At 40.3% G+C, this 22,510-nt stretch overlaps 2 protein-coding genes across 2 annotated transcripts; one reads left to right on the top strand and one right to left on the bottom strand.

The window, feature by feature from the left end:
* Positions 1–8,793: 8,793 nt before the first annotated feature.
* LOC308381783 (putative nuclease HARBI1) lies at positions 8,794–10,824 on the top strand (the record flags this gene model as incomplete). The annotated part of the gene is made up of 2 exons (XM_080859371.1): positions 8,794–8,843; positions 9,843–10,824. The coding sequence occupies 2 exons, from the start codon at positions 8,794–8,796 to the stop codon at positions 10,822–10,824; spliced, it is 1,032 nt and encodes a 343-aa protein (XP_080715497.1).
* Positions 10,825–11,552: 728 nt separating this feature from the next.
* LOC308381577 (opsin-5-like) lies at positions 11,553–16,332 on the bottom strand (the record flags this gene model as incomplete). The annotated part of the gene is made up of 4 exons (XM_080859172.1): positions 11,553–11,849; positions 12,200–12,531; positions 15,090–15,383; positions 16,260–16,332. The coding sequence occupies 4 exons, from the start codon at positions 16,330–16,332 to the stop codon at positions 11,553–11,555; spliced, it is 996 nt and encodes a 331-aa protein (XP_080715298.1).
* Between the last annotated feature and the right edge of the window lie 6,178 nt (positions 16,333–22,510).

Raw genomic sequence — 22,510 nt, 5'->3', positions numbered from 1 at the left:
TTAGGTCTCTCGAGCATCCAGAGCCCCAAGGGCAAAGGAAGGACACTGGGAAGGACAGAACCCTGAACAGACCAGGCTGAGGATGTCTGGCAGGTCCTCTGACAGACTTATAGCTACAGTCAGACACTTGTGCAGATAAGAGGAGCTAGGATGGCGGGGCCTTTCTGGAGACGAGCATTGCGCTGTGCTCATCCTGTGTCTGAGTCCTTGACCTTGATGAGCTCCTGTGGTCAGAGTGAGGGTCTACTGAAACTTACAGAAACTGTACCCTCCACTGCATACTACAGTGAAATGTTTTGCATTCAAACAAGATCAAACCAGCCTCTAACATATTTAATACTGGGCTGCAAATAATTCTTAATTACTATAGAATTAAAGAAACTATAGAATTTCTAATCACACTTGGCTTTATATGAGTGGCGATGGAGACATGTAACTTTAGCCGCTGTGAATGCTTAACACCGAATTGTCATGTCTAACAGAGAGACTCACAACACTGGTCTACCTATACGTCATTCATTCATTCATGTTACGGATTGAGGTTGGGATGTTGAACTCAATTGCACGACTCAGACACAACAGGAGTAGATTGAAAATAAACGTTTACTGTCTAGGGTTCGGTACACGGTAAAGCAGTCCAGAGTAGGCAAACAAATCCAAAAGGGCAAGGCAAGAAAAAAGTTGAAAAGAATCCAGGGTTGGCAACACAAGAAACTTCAATAATAACTGGGAACATGGAGGAACATGGAGGAACACTCGAGGAACACTCGAGGAACAAACACGCAACATTAATGACGATTGGGGACCTGCTCCAATTGGCATTTAACCTTTTGAGTTTTGGCTATGAAAATTAAGTGTGCGTGCTGAATGCATGTTAATAAATAAATTTGACTGATTTTCAGTGGATTCTTTTATCAGTAAACTATAACTTAACAAAAAACTGTTACTTAAATAAGGCATTCATATTCAAACTTTCGCTGTGTTTTCTGAAAAAGAAAGGAAAGTGCAACGAAAATAAACATTGATCAAACATCAGTGAATTACTGTATCAAACAAATAACTTTTGGAACAGTTACACCTAAACTGTTCAAACCTTTGCACGTAATCTCCCTCAAATCCACCTCTGAGGTGGGATCAAGGTGATCCTGATTTTAAGGATCAAACTGATCCAGATTTCCCACTTAAATTTTGAAATACTCAACAGCAGTGTTTAATCCAGATCAAAGGCAGGATTGGATTCCCAAATCTGAATCTGAATCTTCAGGATCAGATTTGCTTTGAAATACCCGTTTTTAGGATCTGATCAGGATTTAATCCAATCCAGGAGGATTAATCCTGTTGGATCATTTTGAAATACCGGCCCCAGGGGCCGATATTTCAAAACTTGTAATCCAGATCAGAATGATCCGGATAACCAAATCCCCCTGTTCTCATCCACGGATCAACCTGATCTATCCCGGTATTTCAAAACTTTGCCAGATTGGATCAGAGTGATCCTGATACCAGCAGATTGGGATGTCCAAATCCGTCCCGCCCCCTGGATCACAGACAGGAAACAGGAAATGGAGCGAAGATTTGAGCAGAAACAGGATAGCTAACACAACTATTGTCTCTAAATTAAAGTATAATCTTGGTCAGTGTTGATGCGTCCTTAGACTAGATGAAGGGCAATCATTATATTGAGTTAACCAATTACGTAAATCACAAAGTTGAAAGAAGAGCTTGGCGATCTCTAATTAAGCAGAGTTTGCGCTAATGCGAGCTAACGCTGCTCCATTGACCCCTGTGTTAAGGAGCTAACAAGCTAGTAAATAGGCTAGCGTCTGTATGTCGCGGTCCACAGACCAGATTTGAATGCATCCACTCGCAAGGCATTGCGTGTAGATTTGAAATGTGTTGTACATATCTTTTTATGAAACAGTTGTCAACAAAAGGGACAGCCCTAAAACCTTAATATTAGTTTTTCTTTTCAGATGTCTGTGGGAAGAGAAGACATTAACACAGACCTGCTCCAATTGGCATAACCTTTTGAGTTTTGGCTATGAAAATTAAGTGTGTGTGCTGAATGCATGTTAATAAATAAATTTGACTGATTTCAGTGGATTCTTTTATCAGTAGGTATAACTTAACAAAAAACTGTTACTTAAATAAGGCATTCATATTCAAACTTTCGCTGTGTTTTCTGAAAAAGAAAGGAAAGTGCAACTAAAATAAACATTGATCAAACATCAGTGAATTACTGTATCAAACAAATAACTTTTGGAGCAGTTACACCTAAACTGTTCAAACCTTTACATGTAATCTCCCTCAAATCCAACTCTGAGGTGGGATCAGGGTGATCCTGATTTTAAGGATCAAACTGATCCAGATTTCCCACTTAAATTTTGAAATACTCAACAGCAGTGTTTAATCCAGATCAAAGGCAGGATTGGATTCCCAAATCTGAATCTGAATCTTCAGGATCAGATTTGCTTTGAAATACCGTTTTTAGGATCTGATCAGGATTTAATCCAATCCAGGAGGATTAATCCTGTTGGATCATTTTGAAATACCGGCCCCAGGGGCCGGTATTTCAAAACTTGTAATCCAGATCAGAATGATCCGGATAACCAAATCCCCCTGTTCTCATCCACGGATCAACCTGATCTATCCCGGTATTTCAAAACTTTGCCAGATTGGATCAGAGTGATCCTGATACCGGTAGATTGGGATGTCCAAATCCGTCCCGCCCCCTGGATCACAGACAGGAAACAGGAAATGGACCAAACATTTGACAAGAAAAAGGAGAAGCTAGCTCAACTATTGTCTCTAAATTAAAGTATAATCTTGGCCAGTGTTGATGCGTCCTTAGACTACATGAAGGGCAATCATTATATTGAGTTAACCAATTAAGTAAATCATCACAAAGTTGAAAGAAGAGCTCGGCGATCTCTAATTAAGCAGAGTTTGCGCTAATGCGAGCTAACGCTGCTCCATTGACTCCTGTGTTAAGGAGCTAACAAGCTAGTAAATAGGCTAGCGTCTGTATGTCGCGGTCCACAGTCCATTTGAATGCATTCACTCGCAAGGCATTGTGTGTAGATTTCAAAATGTGTTGTACATATCTTTTTAGGAAACAGTTGTCAACAAAAGGGACAGCCCTAAAACCTTAATATTAGTTTTTCTTTACAGATGTCTGTGGGAAGAGAAGACAGCCAGTTAACACAGACCTGCTCCAATTGGCTAATCTTTTGAGATTTGGCTATGATTAAGTGTGTGCGCTGAATGCATGTTAATAAATAAATTTGACTGATTTTCAGTGGATTCTTAAGGTATAACTTAACAAAAAACTGTTACTTAAATAAGGCATTCATATTCAAACTTTCGCTGTGTTTTCTGAAAAAGAAAGGAAAGTGCAACGAAAATAAACATTGATCAAACATCAGTGAATTACTGTATAAAACAAAAAACTTTGGGAGCAGTTACACCTAAACTGTTCAAACCTTTACATGTAATCTCCCTCAAATCCACCTCTGAGGTGGGATCAGGGTGATCCTGATTTTAAGGATCAAACTGATCCAGATTTCCCACTTAAATTTTGAAATACTCAACAGCAGTGTTTAATCCAGATCAAAGGCAGGATTGGATTCCCAAATCTGAATCTGAATCTTCAGGATCAGATTTGCTTTGAAATACCGTTTTTAGGATCTGATCAGGATTTAATCCAATCCAGGAGGATTAATCCTGTTGGATCATTTTGAAATACCGGCCCCAGGGGCCGGTATTTCAAAACTTGTAATCCAGATCAGAATGATCCGGATAACCAAATCCCCCTGTTCTCATCCACGGATCAACCTGATCTATCCCGGTATTTCAAAACTTTGCCAGATTGGATCAGAGTGATCCTGATACCGGTAGATTGGGATGTCCAAATCCGTCCCGCCCCCTGGATCACAGACAGGAAACAGGAAATGGACCAAACATTTGACAAGAAAAAGGAGAAGCTAGCTCAACTATTGTCTCTAAATTAAAGTATAATCTTGGCCAGTGTTGATGCGTCCTTAGACTACATGAAGGGCAATCATTATATTGAGTTAACCAATTAAGTAAATCATCACAAAGTTGAAAGAAGAGCTCGGCGATCTCTAATTAAGCAGAGTTTGCGCTAATGCGAGCTAACGCTGCTCCATTGACTCCTGTGTTAAGGAGCTAACAAGCTAGTAAATAGGCTAGCGTCTGTATGTCGCGGTCCACAGTCCATTTGAATGCATTCACTCGCAAGGCATTGTGTGTAGATTTCAAAATGTGTTGTACATATCTTTTTAGGAAACAGTTGTCAACAAAAGGGACAGCCCTAAAACCTTAATATTAGTTTTTCTTTACAGATGTCTGTGGGAAGAGAAGACAGCCAGTTAACACAGACCTGCTCCAATTGGCTAATCTTTTGAGATTTGGCTATGATTAAGTGTGTGCGCTGAATGCATGTTAATAAATAAATTTGACTGATTTTCAGTGGATTCTTAAGGTATAACTTAACAAAAAACTGTTACTTAAATAAGGCATTCATATTCAAACTTTCGCTGTGTTTTCTGAAAAAGAAAGGAAAGTGCAACGAAAATAAACATTGATCAAACATCAGTGAATTACTGTATAAAACAAAAAACTTTGGGAGCAGTTACACCTAAACTGTTCAAACCTTTACATGTAATCTCCCTCAAATCCACCTCTGAGGTGGGATCAGGGTGATCCTGATTTTAAGGATCAAACTGATCCAGATATCCCACTTAAATTTTGAAATACTCAACAGCAGTGTTTAATCCAGATCAAAGGCAGGATTGGATTCCCAAATCTGAATTTGAATCTTCAGGATCAGATTTGCTTTGAAATACCCGTTTTTAGGATCTGATCAGGATTTAATCCAATCCAGGAGGATTAATCCTGTTGGATCATTTTGAAATACCGGCCCCTGGGGCCGGTATTTCAAAACGTGTAATCCAGATCAGAATGATCCGGATAACCAAATCCCCCTGTTCTCATCCACGGATCAACCTGATCTATCCCGGTATTTCAAAACTTTGCCAGATTGGATCAGAGTGATCCTGATACCAGCAGATTGGGATGTCCAAATCCGTCCCGCCCCCTGGATCACAGACAGGAAACAGGAAATGGCGCGAAGATTTGAGCAGAAACAGGAGAAGCTAACACAACTATTGTCTCTAAATTAAAGTATAATCTTGGTCAGTATTGATGCGTCCTTAGACTAGATGAAGGGCAATGCATTATATTGAGTTAACCAATTACGTAAATCATCACAAAGTTGAAAAAGAGCTCGGCGATCTCTAATTAAGCAGAGTTCGCGCTAATGCGAGCTAACGCTGCTCCATTGACTCCTGTGTTAAGGAGCTAACAAGCTAGTAAATAGGCTAGCGTCTGTATGTCGCGGTCCACAGACCAGATTTTATTTGATTTTAAATGTGTTGTACATATCTTTTTATGAAACAGTTGTCAACAAAAGGGACATCCCTAAAACCTTAATATTAGTTGTTCTTTTCAGATGTCTGTGGGAAGAGAAGACATTAACACAGACCTGCTCCAATTGGCATTTAACCTTTTGAGTTTTGGCTATGAAAATTAAGTGTGTGTGCTGAATGCATGTTAATAAATAAATTTGACTGATTTTCAGTGGATTCTTTTATCAGTAAACTATAACTTAACAAAAAACTGTTACTTAAATAAGGCATTCATATTCAAACTTTCGCTGTGTTTTCTGAAAAAGAAAGGAAAGTACAACGAAAATAAACATTGATCAAACATCAGTGAATTACTGTATCAAACAAAGAACATTGGGAGCAGTTACACCTAAACTCTTCAAACCTTTACATGTAATCTCCCTCAAATCCACCTCTGAGGTGGGATCAGGGTGATCCTGATTTTAAGGATCAAACTGATCCAGATTTCCCACTTAAGTTTTGAAATACTCAACAGCAGCTTTTAATCCGGATCAAAGGCAGGATTGGATTGCCAAATCTGAATCTGAATCTTCAGGATCAGATTTGCTTTGAAATACCCGTTTTTAGGATCTGATCAGGATTTAATCCAATCCAGGAGGATTAATCCTGTTGGATCATTTTGAAATACCGGCCCCTGGGGCCGGTATTTCAAAACTTATAATCCAGATCAGAATGATCCGGATAACCAAATCCCCCTGTCCTCAGCCACGGATCAACCTGATCTATCCCAGTATTTCAAAACTTTGCTGGATTGGATCAGAGTGATCCTGATACCGGCAGATTGGGATGTCCAAATCCGTCCCGCCCCCTGGATCGCAGACAGGAAATAGGAAATGGAGCGACCTTTTTACTAGAAAAAGGAGAAGCTAACACAACTTTTGTCACTAAATTAAAGTATAATCTTGATCAGTGTTGATGCGTCCTTAAACTAGATGAAATGCAATCATTATATTGAGTTAACCAATTACGTAAATCAGCACAAAGTTGAAAGAAGAGCTCGGCGATCTCTAATTAAGCAGAGTTCGCGCTAATACGAGCTAACGCTGCTCCATTGACTTATGTGTTAAGGAGCTAAACAGTTGGTAAATAGGCTAGCGTCTGTATGTCGCGGTCCACAGACCACATTCTAATGCATCAATGCATTGTGTGTAGATTTTAAAATGTGTTGTAGCCTACATATATTTTTAGGAAACAGTTGTCAACAAAAGGGACAGCCTTCAAACCTTAATATTTGCTTTACTTTACAGATGTTTGTGGAAAGAGAAGTCAGGCAGTTAACACAGACCTGCTGTAAATGGCATAACCTTTTGAGCTTTGGCTATGAAATGTAATTGTGTGTGCTGAATGCATGTTAATAAATACATTTGACTGATTTTCAGTGAAGGCTTTTATCAGTAGGTATAACTTAACAAAAAACTGTTACTTAAATAAGGCATTCATATTCAAACTTTCGCTATGTTTTCTGAAAAAGAAAGGAAAGTGCAACGAAAAAAAACATTGATCAAACATCAGTGAATTACTGTATCAAACAAATAACTTTTGGAGCAGTTACACCTAAACTGTTCAAACCTTTACATGTAATCTCCCTCAAATCCACCTCTGAGGTGGGATCAGGGTGATCCTGATTTTAAGGATCAAACTGATCCAGATTTCCCACTTAAATTTTGAAATACTCAACAGCAGTGTTTAATCCAGATCAAAGGCAGGATTGGATTCCCAAATCTGAATCTGAATCTTCAGGATCAGATTTGCTTTGAAATACCCGTTTTTAGGATCTGATCAGGATTTAATCCAATCCAGGAGGATTAATCCTGTTGGATCATTTTGAAATACCGGCCCCAGGGCCCAGTTGTTCAAAAAATGTAATCTGGATCAAACTGATCCAGATTTGGAAATCCCATGTTTTGCTATCCAGGATCACTTGATCAAGATTACTTTTATGCCAGTTTTTCAAAGAAACTTTGGATAGGATCAAAGTGATCCAAATCCCAAATTTCAGAATTACCAAATCTCGATTACCGAATTTTAGAATGGAACCAACAGTGCAGCCTACAGGCTTAGCAAAGAACAACAAGTACACCGAAAAATACAGGTGGCCACGAATAGCCATTGTTTGTTTTAATTTTAAGAAACAGAAAAATGATAATGAACTGAAACATTTACATTCCTTATTTAGTTTTGGTAATAAACACATTTTAGCACTGTCCAATGGAAACAAATTGATTGATCAGACTGCCCAGTGCCATGGACACAACCTTCACCTGATTACTCACAGTGAATTTGTCCACTCCCATATAGTCTACTATGACTTGGTAGAGTCCCACATGCGTAAAAGCGCGAGCGCAATTAAGCACTGTTCCTCCACGGAACAAAAAATAGCACTGTCCAATATTCAAAAAATGTTAGGATAATTTACAGGACAAAGACCAGCTCTTTCCACCTCTGCCTTTAGGAGTTGTATCTCCATTTTCACTTTTGTCTGCTGCAGTTGGGTTAGCAGGAGTTTCTCTTTTGCCAGTTGAATCTGAATTTCTGCTCTTTCAGTTCCCTTTCGCAGAAGCACCTCATAGGCGTCACCATCCTGGCCCGAGGAATGTTTACGCTTTGTTTTAGCAACTCTAGAAACAACTGGCTCCATGGTCAGGGGGGATCCATCCTCCTCCTCAATCGCTGGAGTAAGGTCCAGGACAAATTCCTCTGCAGGAGGGTTCTGCTCACATTCTCCAGCCTCTGTCATTGTGGCCTCTCCATTTCCTTCTACACCTTCTATACCGTGCAGAGCCTCTGACTTGTCGCCTCCGACGATATCGAGGACCATATCAGTGTATTCACCCCTTTTATATGGCTTGTTACCAGTGCAAGGGTTTTTTGCCTCACTGAGGTCCTTGGTTGCCTTGGCCCGCAGGTTTTTCCAGCGCAGTGTAACTTGTTTTAAGGTCCTCTTTTGGCCAGACCCCATGGCATTGATTCGGTTGGTAATGTCTTCCCAAATGGTGTCTTTACCTTTCTTGGTGACCTCCCCACCCTTTGCCGAGCTGAAACCACCTACTATTGTGGCAAAATTGGCCCGAACACCCTCCAGTAGTGCGTACGTTTCTGCCACAGTGAAATTAGGCCCTTTTGACTCCATGATTTCTCCTTGGTCTCCATGATTTCTCCACTGATCTTATAAGCCTTGGGCATTATTGCTTTGGCCTGTGATCAATTAGGCTTCTAGTAATTAGCTCGTTGCTGGTTAATTGGTTTGACCACTTAAACACATCATGTTTCACACACATTTCTCTTAACCTACAGAGGCATCCAGATGGCGGGTATTGTTCATCGGTACCATAGGAGAAGGCACCCTGCTAGGCAGTGGCGGCGCCAGAGATTTTTTTCTGCAGGTGCTATGGGGGTGCTCGGCATTTTACCGAGGGTGCTATGAAATTAAGGTGTCACATGGTTCTTTACTACAACACCTACCCACCATATCGTCACATCTGTTTACATGTTTGCTTTCTGAAGCGTCTTTGTGGTCCATGAAAAACACCATACAAATCGATCGTATTATTATTATTATCATTAGGCTACTTCCGATGGACACGCACATAGCCGCGTTCATCTGCGACGGTCACTGACAAAATGCATGCAGCATGTTATAGATTCCGCAATCCCAAATACTTCGCTTACTTCAGTGGGGGTTAAAGTTGGTGTAGGTGACCACCAAGCCACCACTACCATGTCTGACAAATTAAACTAAATCTTAAACGGTGTAAAGATACAGGCCCCTTTTAAAAGTGAATGAAACAAAACAGAATGCACTCAAAACCACAATAATCAGAGCTAGATCACTGTATCATTGTACAATACAACTTAAAACTTTACTTCTCAAAGAATGGCTAGCACCCTCAGTTGAGGTGTAGGGTTCATCTCTTTAATCACAACGTCCCTCTTCTAATAAAATGCAGATACCTGTTGCATTTCTTCTTGTTCTTCAACGTCACATGATTCTTCTACTCGAGACATTTTGGGTATCAAAAACGGTTCCATTATTGTGAATTTGTTGATACTACCGCTTGAATGACGTGGACTAGCTCTCTTTCTCCTTCTATCGTCAGTGAACGTCAACGTTCACGCACGCGACCTGTCTGTGTCGTGCTACGTGAACTATGTTCATTTCAATCTGTTATTATTTTCTTTTGTGAATGAAATATTATTATAACACAATTAATTAAATTAACAACGCAGAATTAAATGAAATACTAATTATAAATAAACCATTTTTTTCTTGGGGGTGCTTTGGGGGTGCTATGGCTAATCCAGGGGGAGCTGTAGCACCCCCTAGCCCCCCCCTGGCGCCGCCCCTGCTGCTAGGGTGTACGCTGAGCGTGCCAAACCACTTGAGCAATACACTTCAGATGAACTGTATGCACGTTTTCGCTTTGGGAGAGATGACATCACGTACATTTCAGACCTGATTAGACCAACACTCCAACACAAAACCCGAAGGAGTCATGCTTTGTCCGTGGAGGAACAGTGCTTAATTGCGCTGCGCTTTTACGCATGTGGGACTTTCTACCAAGTAATTGGAGACTATATGGGAGTGGACAAATCCACTGTGAGTAATGTGGTGAAGGTTGTGTCCATGGCACTGGGCAGTCTGATCAATCAATTTGTTTCCTTTCCCAAGGATGACCAGATTGCTCAGACTAAGCACAAGTTTTTTCACATGGGGAACATGCCTAACACGATTGGAGTTATCGATTGTACACATGTGCATATCCAAGCACCTCGTGAGAGGGAGTGGGAGTATGTAAATCGGAAGGGGAGGCACAGCATCAACGTACAACTTGTGGGCAACGCCGACCTCCTCATCACCAACTGTGTTGTGAAATGGCCAGGGTCTGTCCATGATGCACGCATTCTAAGACAGAGTGCACTATACAGAGAGCTCCAAACAAACCGGCCAAATGGCATTATATTGGGAGACAGCGCTTACCCACTTCTACCATGGCTAATGACCCCTTTTCCGGTTGCAAATACACCTGAGCAAGCACGCTTCAACATTGCACATTGCAAAACAAGATGTGCCATTGAGCGCTTAAATGGAGTGCTGAAGAGAAGGTTTGCCTGTCTTAACTACCTGCGAGTAGAACCTAAGGTGGCATGCAACATAATTCTGGCCTGTATTGTTCTGCATAACATCGCCACCAGGCGTCATATCCCTTGCGATGCCAGTGACGCTCATGATGGACCTGAGCCTGATGTAGACCCAGAACAGCCACGAATGGTCCTACCTAGTGAGGGACACACTGGACATGCTATAAGAGAGGGAATGGTACGAAACTACTTTTAACTTTGAATAACTGTGTACAATTTTTGTGTACAAATGTATCATAGCTTTTCTTTATTTTATTTTTACTCATCATTATCATTTTGATTATCATTTTTATGATTTAAATTAATCCGAAATATGATTAAATGTATATCATTGCCCAAAAAACTGATTTTGTCATCATTCATTTTGTTTAAAAAACTGAGAAAATTCAGAAAATCACAACTGAATCCACCCTTCTGGTGGGATCAGGATAATCTTGTTTTTTTGGATCAAATGTATCCCAAACCAACTTCAAAGTTTTGAACAACACAAAAGGAAGGTTTGATCCAGATCAAATGTAAAATCGGATTACGTGATCTGATCTTCTTTCTGAATCCATCATTTGTTTTGAGCAACCCATTTTCAAGATTTGATCCAATCCGTTATCCGAAATCCCACTGGATTGCTTTTGAAAAACTGGGCCCAGGTGATTAGTTTTGCTCTTCCTGTAGTGCTGCTGTCCATTGTCCATCCACAGGCAGTGAGACACTTAAATTAAAAATTTTAATTCAACACCTTATTTTTTATTAGAGTTATTTTAAAATTTTATTTTATTTACATTTTTAATTTTATCTTCATAAATTAATTTATTTTATATTTGATTTATTTTGACACAGTGTGGAGCATATACCCTATTACATTTCACTTCAATTTATTGTATGTGACAAATAAAAACACTTGAACTTGAACTTGAACTTGGTAACATGTCAGGCATCTCTCAGAACACCTGTTTGTAAGGTAGATGTGCATGTGTTCTCTACATCTGATACATTTAGTTTGCCTAAGCAGATTTTATTCACCAGCTTTTTGACATCACTCTGGAAGCGCGAGTTCAAATAGAAGATGATGGCAGGGTTGTAGGCAGTGGCACTCTTGGCGAAGAGGGCGGGAAGGAGAGAGACCACGGGAGGGACTGGTGACGTGGGGTAAAAGCTTGACCAAAAGCTGACTGCTGCATATGGCGTCCAGGCAACCAGGAACCCAGCACTCAAAAGCACTGCGATCTGACAGAAGGAGAAAATTACACAAAATGAGAATTGCTGCTAAAACAGGTCTAAAATGTAAACACCCTTTTTTTTTATCTTGTACAGTTGTTCGAGGGATCTCTCTGTCTTGAGGACTTGGCTCAGATTCTGACACAGTGACACCCACATATGGCACTAACGAACATGCAGTCCACTTCTAGGACATTTCCCAACCTAATTTGGACACATAAATGTACCTAGACTGGCTCGAGATGGTATTCAGGTGGTTGCAGTTTATTAACCTGACCACTAGATGCTACTAAAAGCACACTGTAACTTTAAAGTTCACTGAAAGGAATCCGATATAAAAGAAAACAAAGGCCACATACCAAGATCATTCTCCGCACCACTCGAGTCCCTCTACGGGACATCTCCCCTTGGCTCTCCATACGTTTGTACTGGCAGTGCAGCCTCACAGCGATGCAGGTATAGCAGCTAACTATGATGATGGCGGGGACGACTAGCATGATGGCAAAGATGATAAAGAGGTAGAGCAGGCCGCTGGTATCCCTCAGCTCCGTCCACGCCAGTGTGCAGGAGATGCCGTAGGGCTCGGGCCCGTACTTCCCCCAGCCCCACAGCGGCATCAGAGACCACAGCAGAGCATGAGCCCAGATGAGGATGATGATGATGAAGGTATTCCTACTGGTGAACCACTGCCCTAAAAACAGAGGTAACGTGGTATATTGCACTGTTTTAGTCCTATACGTCAGGGGTTGTCAACCGGTGGTCCGCATTGCAGGGGGTCCGCGACTTCAGCCTATGTTGATCAGTTCACCATTGATTTTATTTACTTTTTATAAATTTGCTTGGATATTTCAACACATTTGCAGAATATCTCTCTTGAATATTGTGAAAAATATCTAAAATAAGAAAAATTTGTCTAAAGGAGATTCACGCTGACAGAATGTAGGTACACTGCACCTATCCAGTCTATAGGCTAGGTCAGGGGTGGGCAATTAATTTCCCCAAGGGGCCACATCAGAAAGCTGGACTGTTGTGGAGGGCCGGACCAATAGGGTGAACTCAATTCAGCATGAAAAATGTCCATGTTTTTGCAGTAAAAGGTGTGCCCAGACAACCAATGCACATGGCACACACAAACACACACGAGAGCAAGCTTGCAATGCAATAGTATAAGTATACAAATTAATAGAAATATCAATTTTTATCGTTTATCATTTGATTTCAAATTTACCATTGACCTCCGAGGGCCGGTCAGGGACAGCCAAGGGCCGCAAATGGCCCTGGGGCCGCACTTTGCCCAGGTCTGGGCTAGGTGCACGAAATACTCAGTGTGGGCTGTTTGTTTCCTGTTTAGCCAGGTGTGTTTGAACCTGCCACTATTCTGAATGTAATTAGTGTCTACACGTCCATCTTTTTCGTAACGCTGATTCACTAGGTGCAACACCTAACCAGGTCCGTGTAGACGCTGATTACATTCAGAAAAGCGGCAGGTTCAAATACACCTGGCTAAACAGGAAACCACTGCCCACACTGAGTATTTCGTGCACCTAGCCTATGGTAGCCTGTGCTTTGCAAATGTTAATGCATTGCGTCCCTAACGTCACGACATACGCATTTTATTCGTAACGTACAGTCTGGCGCTCGAAGTTGAAACACATCTGCAGTAAAGCATAGCTTACATGTACTTTTGAAGTTCAGTCGAAAAAGTAATACATTTGGTGAACGGCTGAAGTTATCGTCTGTCCTTAGCTAACCTTTCGTTCTACCGTCGAGTTAGCTGGTCAGATGCACCAATGGATCGTTTTTTAGTGAGAGAATGACAGAGGGACAGACTGCCATGACATAGGGACAAGGACAGGCTTCCAACAAAGCTACACCGTCACAGGATACAGGGAGAAAGTTGAAAAAGAAAATACAATGAGGAATACATCAAATAAGAATTTACAGTGACGACAGACAGAGCAGGAGAGGAGGTACCGCTGTGTTTTGTGTGTTCAACATTACTGTCAAATGAAGCCGTCGAAACTAAGGGCTGAAACACTCCAAATAAAACGCGTTTCTAAAAACCTAGACACTTCAAAAACATCTTGGCAAAGTGCGACGGGCAAAACAGCAGCAGGCACACCAGCCTGCTTTGCCCTGCGCTTATGAAGCAGAGCTGCGTGCGCAACCTGCCTGGCCGGAGTGTGCCATTGATGAGCGGTGCGGATCCGCGCCTTGCGCTGAGAAGTTGAGAATATTTCAACTTTTAAGCGCACCTAAAAATGCTTGAAAGGCATGCCGCACCATAGGAAACAATGGTTTTGGTACGACACGTTTTTAGAAAAAAAGTTTGGTGTGTTTCAGTCCTATTGCGGCATATGGAGACGCATCACGTTTTCTTGAATGCTAAGCCTATTAACTACATGCAACAGATGTTGCGTGATTTTCATATGTCTTAAGTTCTTTAAAAGTTGCCAGACAGAATTTCCAGAGCTTGCTGCAAAAGCAATGTGTCTTTTGCCCTTTCCAACTATCTACCAGAGCGTTTTTTCTACACTGGTGTACTTGAAGAATAAGTACAGGGCAAGGCTTAAATCAGAAAATGATATTAGACTGTCACTGTGTACCATTTCGCCAGGAAAAGAAAAGACCATGCCCAGATATCACACTGACACGTCTCTCCTCTCTACACGCACGCACGCGCACGCGCGAGCACATCAGTGGGCCGCGGATTACCTTCTAGTCAGAATGGTGGTCCCTGGGACAAAACCAGTTGAAAACCCCTGCTATACGTGATCAATCACACCTGATATAGCCGTGTGTAGCCAAACAATGATAAGCTAAATCTGTGGTGTGTAGTTCATCAAGAGCAGCATTTGTGAGCTCTTAGCAGACATTCCATGGTTTTCAGCAGAATAAACAGAAAGACTGCAAAAGAGTGCACAAAATCATCATCACCTGTGTCACTTGACATAGTGCAACAATACGTGCTGTTTTACTGATGAAAAATTATGAACCAAAAATCTATCTCCTTAATTAGCTTTAATAATAAGTCTATTACTAAAGACAACCTGTCACAATAATCCCAAAGGAATGTGTTTCATATTGTGAGATACTGTACATTCAGATATAAACTATTAGCAGACTATAAACTATTATCAGATATAAAATATTATTATTATTATTTATTATTATTTATTTATTATTATTATTATTATTATTATTATTATTATTATTATTATTATATTATTAGATATAAACTTCACTCACCGGCATGGGAAGCATTGAATAAAATGATGCATCGGACGAGAGCCAAGAACGTGAGGGTCGTTATACTGGCTCCAGCATGCAAAAATCCCATAAAGCCGTAGTATGAACATGTCCAATCCCCACCCATCCATCCATGATTAAAAGCAGAGGCTATGGACAGCGGGTACATGAAGATGACTGCCAACAGGTCGCTTAGAGACAGGTTTATATACAGGATCTCTGTGGCCTTCAGTGTGGAAAATCTTCTCAGAGTGGTGGTGAGCAGTAAGATGTGTCCCAAAACGGATGCTGTGGCTGCAAGTACATCAAGGTATCGTTAGTCACATTAAAACACTAAAACAGTCACTGGTGTCACGCCTCCTCTGATAACACCGTTATGTAATTTATTAAACATTTATTTTTTGTATTACTTTCTAGCGATATTTAGTTTGTTGACTGATACTTAATCCAAAATATCAACTCATGATGACATCATTAATATTTTTTTGTGAATATTCTTCAATTGTTGTTGGCTTGACAGAAAATAAATATGGTGCAAATCAAATAAATTCACACAAAAAGGTGAATAAAAAAAAATGAATTGGTTATCCATCATTCCACTACTCTGCCTTTAACTAAATATTCAGGATCTAAGGAGAACATTTTTTATATGTAATGTTTACACTATAGGTAACACAAGGAACAGCATATACTGTACATTATTTAATGAAATGTATGTGTATCTAAAAAAATATATTAAGCTTAGTGGATTAGAAGTTAGTTATTGCTATTAAATACGTTTTAGGTATGTAAGAACTAATGAATACATTTCAGCAGATATCAGCCTGATTCCACCGTTTCTGAAGATTTACCCATATAAAGCCTACGCTAGTATTGCATGCTATAGGTATAATACACCTTATTAGCTCATAACAGAGCCCCCAAGCCATGACAACGGTTGACAATTCATGAGATAACCATAATATTCTCATTGACAGGATAGTTGCTTCCTGATTAAGTAACTGATTCTCAGAATATCAAACTGCCCGGCCAACAGCAACATCATCATTTTAAACATTATACGTTTATACGTGAGAGTATAAGTTATTATTTCGATGCAATTCCGCTGCCCATGGTAAGTAAGATGATTAAATTCGAAAGGGCGGACACATAAAATATAAAATGTCTTACCGATCACAGAAAGGAATCCAGCGGTGAAGTAATCCACATCACTTACCAGTTTTGATTCGTAAGCGTTTTCCATTTCATTATTTTGACTAAAAATAAAGTCAGACCAGGCTTATCATGTTAACGCCTAAGTAATACTATTAGCTGCTGTTAGAATCTAATGAGCAGCCCAAACTCAAAGAAAGGACCAGATGACGATGTCAGGATTTTTGGAGTTTGTTTAAGCGTGGAGGGATCCTCTGACTATGTTGCTCAGAGAATGACGTAGGCCTATACCTGACAGTATGAAGGTGTTGGCATTTATACCATTTGGTCAGATAGGAGAAAATAGAGGAGTGGTGATTATTTCTAGATAATGTCAAAGGGTAGACAAGGTTGTGTGATTTTTACCTCTGGGGGAATGGGTCCTTTGAGGAATACTAATGAGTCAGGTCGTCTAAGGACAGCCAAAATATAACCAAAACACCAGGCTGGAAGCTCTATAGCTGGGCCTCGTTTCCCGAACGCGCACTTAGCCTAAAAAGGACTTGAAATCGGTCGTAAGACCTACGTTGCAGAGCGGTTTCCCGACGCGGCACTTAGCTTAATTTTATCTTTCGTTGAGAAGAATTCTACGTGTGGTCAGGACCAGTATTCACACTTAGCGATGCAATCCACCAGGGGCGTCGTTCGGCCTATTATAGAAGAAATCCAAACGATGTTTCTGTGTATAGCACATCATGAGAATTGTCTCACCTGCCTATTCCCATCAAAATAGAAATAAAGAATATTGAGTATTTCAAAATAAAGATTATACAAAATAATATGTTATTGAACTAAGGAGATGGCTTTTCTGACTGTGTAGTAGGCTGCAATATTAGGAAATTGACATGTCATTGAGCCGGGCTGGAAATCAATCAAGTGGGTGGCACCCGCTAGCCTATATATATTTATTGAGGTATTGTTCTTATGTCGACACTTGTTATATTGGAACTTCATTCTTGAGCCTATACATGGGTTTCTTGTATACAAACATTGAAGGCTACGCGCGCAAATCCGTGGCAGAAAGCCATCTACAAATGAATACAGAAAGCCCAGTTTAAATGTATTGTTTATTACTTATTTAGCCTACCGTTCCCTATTCTGTTGCCATGAATGCTTGCACACACCCTCAACATATTCCCAAACGTAACCTTGTACATTGTTGAGCCTTTTTCTATATTTCATTTGATTTGATATTTTATTTTTCCTGGCAAACGGATGCTTCCTCCTAGGTATACTGAACATCTTACCAACTCTGGTAGAACAGTTCACCACACAACAACTCCCTGTCATGTTGCCTTCCTCCACAGCTTTCTCATCCACTTCTTGCGCACGCAACCAGTGATGATGTAGCCGAGAAACCCATGTATACACAAGTGAGAAAATCGACTCGTCTGACATCGATGAACAGGCGACCTCCACCCTAAGAGATACTTAAGAACTCGTGCACGTGGCGCTCGTGCACCTGACTTTAAGATGATGTTCGGGAAACGCTCGTAAATAGAAAGTGTTACTGAGTCTACTATGTCACCAAAATCCACGTAGAACGTTAAGATACGTCGTTATCGGGAAACGAGGCCCTGAACTGTATTGGGCCTCGTTTCCCGATAACGATGTATCTTAACGGCCTACGTGGATTTTCGCGACATCGTACACTAAGTAGCACTTTGTATTTACGTGCGTTTCCCAACCATCAACTTAAAGTCAGGTGCACGAGCGCAACGTGCACGAGTTCTTAAGTAGCTCTTAGGAGCTGTTTACGTCAAGTTAACCTGTTTACGTTAATTGCTGTGAAATTAGCTAGCCTATGCGTGCATCGAACGTGCAATGTGCACTAAATTCGGGGCGGGGATAGTAACGCCATCTCCAGCAGAGAAGCCTATTTAAACTGTGTTCCCATTGTAAGGACATTTATTACGATCTGTCTGAGAGTGGGCTGTCAAAGCTAGCATCATCAAAGTCATACAGTACAGTAGGCTACATACATTCAATAAAATTAACCTACATTTGAGTCCAACTGCATGACCATTCTTGCCCTACACTTACCCTTACAATAAAGAAGTGATCCTATTTCAACCATAACTTCATTTTAAATAATGTCTTTCTTTATGACATTTAGTTTATAGTTTAGACAGCAACGTTGACATCTACAGTATATTCAACTGCATCCACTACATAATCTCAAACTTTATTTGTTGGTAACTCTCCAAAAAGGCTACCATTAACACATTTCTTAATGAAAAGGAAACATGCATCACAATAATACTTCAGTGTAACCTGTACCTATGTGGAGTGCAAATATGTCTTGCCATTACACTACCCAACAGCCCTACGTCTGCTAACACTACAGAATGCATAATTCCTACGGGCAATGCACTAGTTTTGTATAGCCTAATCTTTATTTTCAAATACTCAATATTCTTTATTTCCATTTTGCTGGGAATAGGCAGGTGAAACAATGACATTCTCATGATGTGCTATACACAGAAACATCGTTTGGATTTCTTCTACATAATATACAACCATCTAGCTAGAAGCTACCATATAAGCCAATGGAGTGGTGGCATAAGCGCTAAATGTGCCATCAAACTACTGTTTGAAAGCTTCAGTCAAGACCTAAATACTCTGCATTGGTCGCGTAGCACATTCCCGATCAAACCGAGTCATTATAAACATATAAAAAGTTGTGTAGATAGCTTTATTCATGTAAAATATTCCTCGCTTCAAGTAGCCATGTTTTTTTTTTTTAATTCCCGTTTCTTCCGAACGACGGTCGAACGACGCCCCTGGTGGATTACATCGCTAAGTGTGAAGTTACTACTGGTCCTGACCACACGTAGAATTCCTCTCAGTGAAAGATACACTTAAGCTAAGTGTGGCGTTGGGAAACCCGTCTGCAACGTAGGAATCCTCTTACGAGCGATTTCAAGTGCTTTTTAGGCTAAGTGCGCGTTCGGGAAACGAGGCCTTGGACAGTAGAAAGCATTACAGTGATAAATACTGCGGAAAATACAATTCATCTGACTCCATTGAATATTTAATGTCCTACAATGGAGTTATAGTCACACAAGGCGTTATATCAATGCTTAAAGAATACATAGCCTATAAATTGCTAATTATGAAGTGTCAGTCAAACAGAATGTAGGCTAATATATAGGCTAACCCAAACTTATAACAACTGTAAATAATAACAAGGTCGGATGCCGATTAGACCAAATTCATTTAAATGACCAAATTAACCTGAATGCCTGAGACAGGAAGAACATCACCTGAGACGAATAACCAAACCTGAAATGAATGGGTGAGAGACGTGGTGAAGGAGAGACAAACAGACAGTATAATAGAATAAGAGAGCGGGAGAATAGAGGATCTCTGTCATACACTAATCTACATAGCATAGGCTATGCTAGCCTTTTCCTGCAATGTATAGCCTATAATTGTTGCTATCGTTTTACTCTACTTACCAGTGTCGGCTCCTCAAAAATATAAAAAATAAAAATCCCTCGAGGCCATCACAATGAGCCCGTTAGATTTTGTGAATGAAAGCAGAACATCAACATTGTCTTAAGCACATTGATTTTTTTTTGGTGCGAAAATCAATGGATAAAAGTGTGAAGAAGGCATCCTTTTCAAGATGGTACGTATCAAGTGCTCCCGGATGTTGTCAAACATCGCACTCTAACCAGTGCAGTGATTTTAAGACTGGTGGGATATGCACAGTCTTGTTTTAGTGAGGACTCGTGCTGCTGCATTCTATGTTGACTAAGACGGCTATTCAATTAATTCCTGAGTAACACATCTGTATCCATGTGTTACTTCCATTTGTGTTAGCATCACTGTTGCCATGGATAACAGAAACATTAACACTTGAAACATGGGCCCTCATGTTGAGCGGGTTCAAGCATGGCTTCAATTAAAATTACACATCACGGCCTACAATGTCAGATTTGTTATTTTGAAGCCTGTGCTGAAGTGCTGAGGTCCTTCATCCCCTCCATAAAGGACAGAACCTAGTTAATTATTCTGGTGGTGTTGTGGCATTATGAAGGAAAGCCACACTTGGACTCTAAGGATGACTAATTCCCCACCCTCTTCATCTGCTGACATGTCAAAGACCCAGATTTTTGGGTGGGATGAAAAACCATATCATGTAGGTGCAAACATATTACAAGGCACGCACATACTGTATGTACAGTAGACCCACCAAGGACCTGAGAACAGATACAAATTACATAGAAACTTAAAGCTGCTTCTTCATGTCTCTTTGTCCTGGCTAGACTAGTAAAAATAATCTTGAAATCTATTTTGAAACTAACAGGTAACCAGTGCAGTAATTTTAAGACTGGTGTGACATGTTTTTGTGAGGACTTGTGCTGCTGCATTCTGTATTTATTTGTAATTGACCAGACAAAAGCGAGTTACAGAAGTCTAGCCTGCTCGTGATAAAAGTGTGCATCAGTCTCTCAGTGCCTGAGAAAGAAACGGTTGCACCTTAGCAATGTATTTAAGTGATAAAAAGATGTTTTAATTATATTTTTGATATGGGTTTCAAAATTGAGATCTGAAATTTAGATTTAGACACCAATAACTAATACCTGTTTTATCCTGGAAAAAGTTTTGTGACATCCATACATTTATATCAGGAATGCAATTTACCAGGCAATCAATAAGCTGTAGTTGTTTGGTGTTACAGAAAAATATACAGTAGCTGGGGATCATCTGCATGATAATTGATGTTGTGCCTCCTATTGACACTACAGTTATATCAATGTTCATTGTTATTAGAGCTCTCCTTATGATGTTAACTAAGGACTAGCTTAGAGTCTTTGCTACAGTGCAATATTACATATGCTGGATAATACAATGTAAAAATACACTCGGTTGCTTAAGAGAGGTGGCAATTCAACTGTGTGATCATTTTGGGGGATGTTATTTGTGATGACCGGTTTGTGAAACAAAGACTTCAGAATCAATTGCTTTGTTCGTTTTGTCTGTTTTCACAGGTCTGCAGAATTTAAAAGATCAGGCCTCAATGAACAACCTTAGCATTCAGAGATCCTCCACCTGAAAACTGACACCTATCTTCCTGCCATCAGTAGACATTTGTTTTCTCACATTCCAATATACAATTAAAAAAAATATTATAGCATGGGCATTCATTCTTTCTTGCAGATTGTGAATACATGTGCTGCAGTGACTGCTGCAGATGACAGACAGCGTTCCACTTTAGGTAGTTTCTGTTCTGGCAACCCACCAGTATCCGTCATTGTTTTGGAAAGTTCAAATCTTTCCTTCTTTTCTTTACAGGACAATGCAGCGTTTCAAGCCCTCCTCATAGACACATACACGTTGTGGTGTCGTCACTGTCAACTTTTGTGTTTGGGACGTTGTGTTTCCATCGCAGTGTGGCAACTAGTAAAATGTGTTAGACTACCCTGGGCTAGTGGTAGAATCGTACAGAAACTCTGTGTGCCTGCACTCAGGGAGGTTCAGGCACTGGGCTCTGTAAAGCGCGTAGAGACAATTGTATTGTTTTATTAATTGAATTGAATTGATTGAATTAAAACGAGAAGCAGCAGAAAGAGCAGAAAAAGAAGAGAAAAGAGGAAGCCCCCAAACACTCATGAGTGATGTTATTGTTTTGTACCTCAAGACCTACTATGCATTTGACAACAGGCAATCCCTTAAGACCACCATCTGTCCTTGATGCCCTAATAAGATAACATTCTCCCCCACCAACTCTGATCATCTAGGTATGCCCAGGCAGAGTTTACAATGAAAGAGCTTATCACATTTCTCAGATACAGCAGGTACTTTAAGGAAAACATAATCAGACAGGTGTAACGGAGTTATAAATGTAAATAGATTATTTGTAAATAGAGTGTGAGTTTCGCCATAACTAAGCGTGTTTTATTACTGTTGGTGTTTTGAAGCCACCTTTGGGGATGTGACGTACTGCAGGTCTGCAAGACATGTGCCGTTGTCATAATCAGACAGAAGAGATATGTACGGAAGAGTATTAGGGCCAAGTATAAGGAAACTTTTTTTTTTTTTTTTAAATCGAGAATAATGTTGACATGTCGAGATTAAAATCGACATGTCGAGAATAAAGTCAACATGTCGAGATTTAAGTCCACATGTCGAGATTAAAGTCGAAATGTCGAGAATAAAGTCAACTCCTTTGGTCCATCATCAAAAAAAGACAGTGCACCGATCTCGATTGTCGTAACGTA

The sequence above is a fragment of the Sprattus sprattus genome (assembly GCF_963457725.1).
Source record: "Sprattus sprattus genome assembly, chromosome: 20".
Taxonomy (NCBI): Eukaryota; Metazoa; Chordata; class Actinopteri; order Clupeiformes; family Clupeidae; genus Sprattus; species Sprattus sprattus.
Note: the sequence above shows the minus strand (reverse complement) of the source record. Positions and strands in the feature narration are given on the sequence as shown.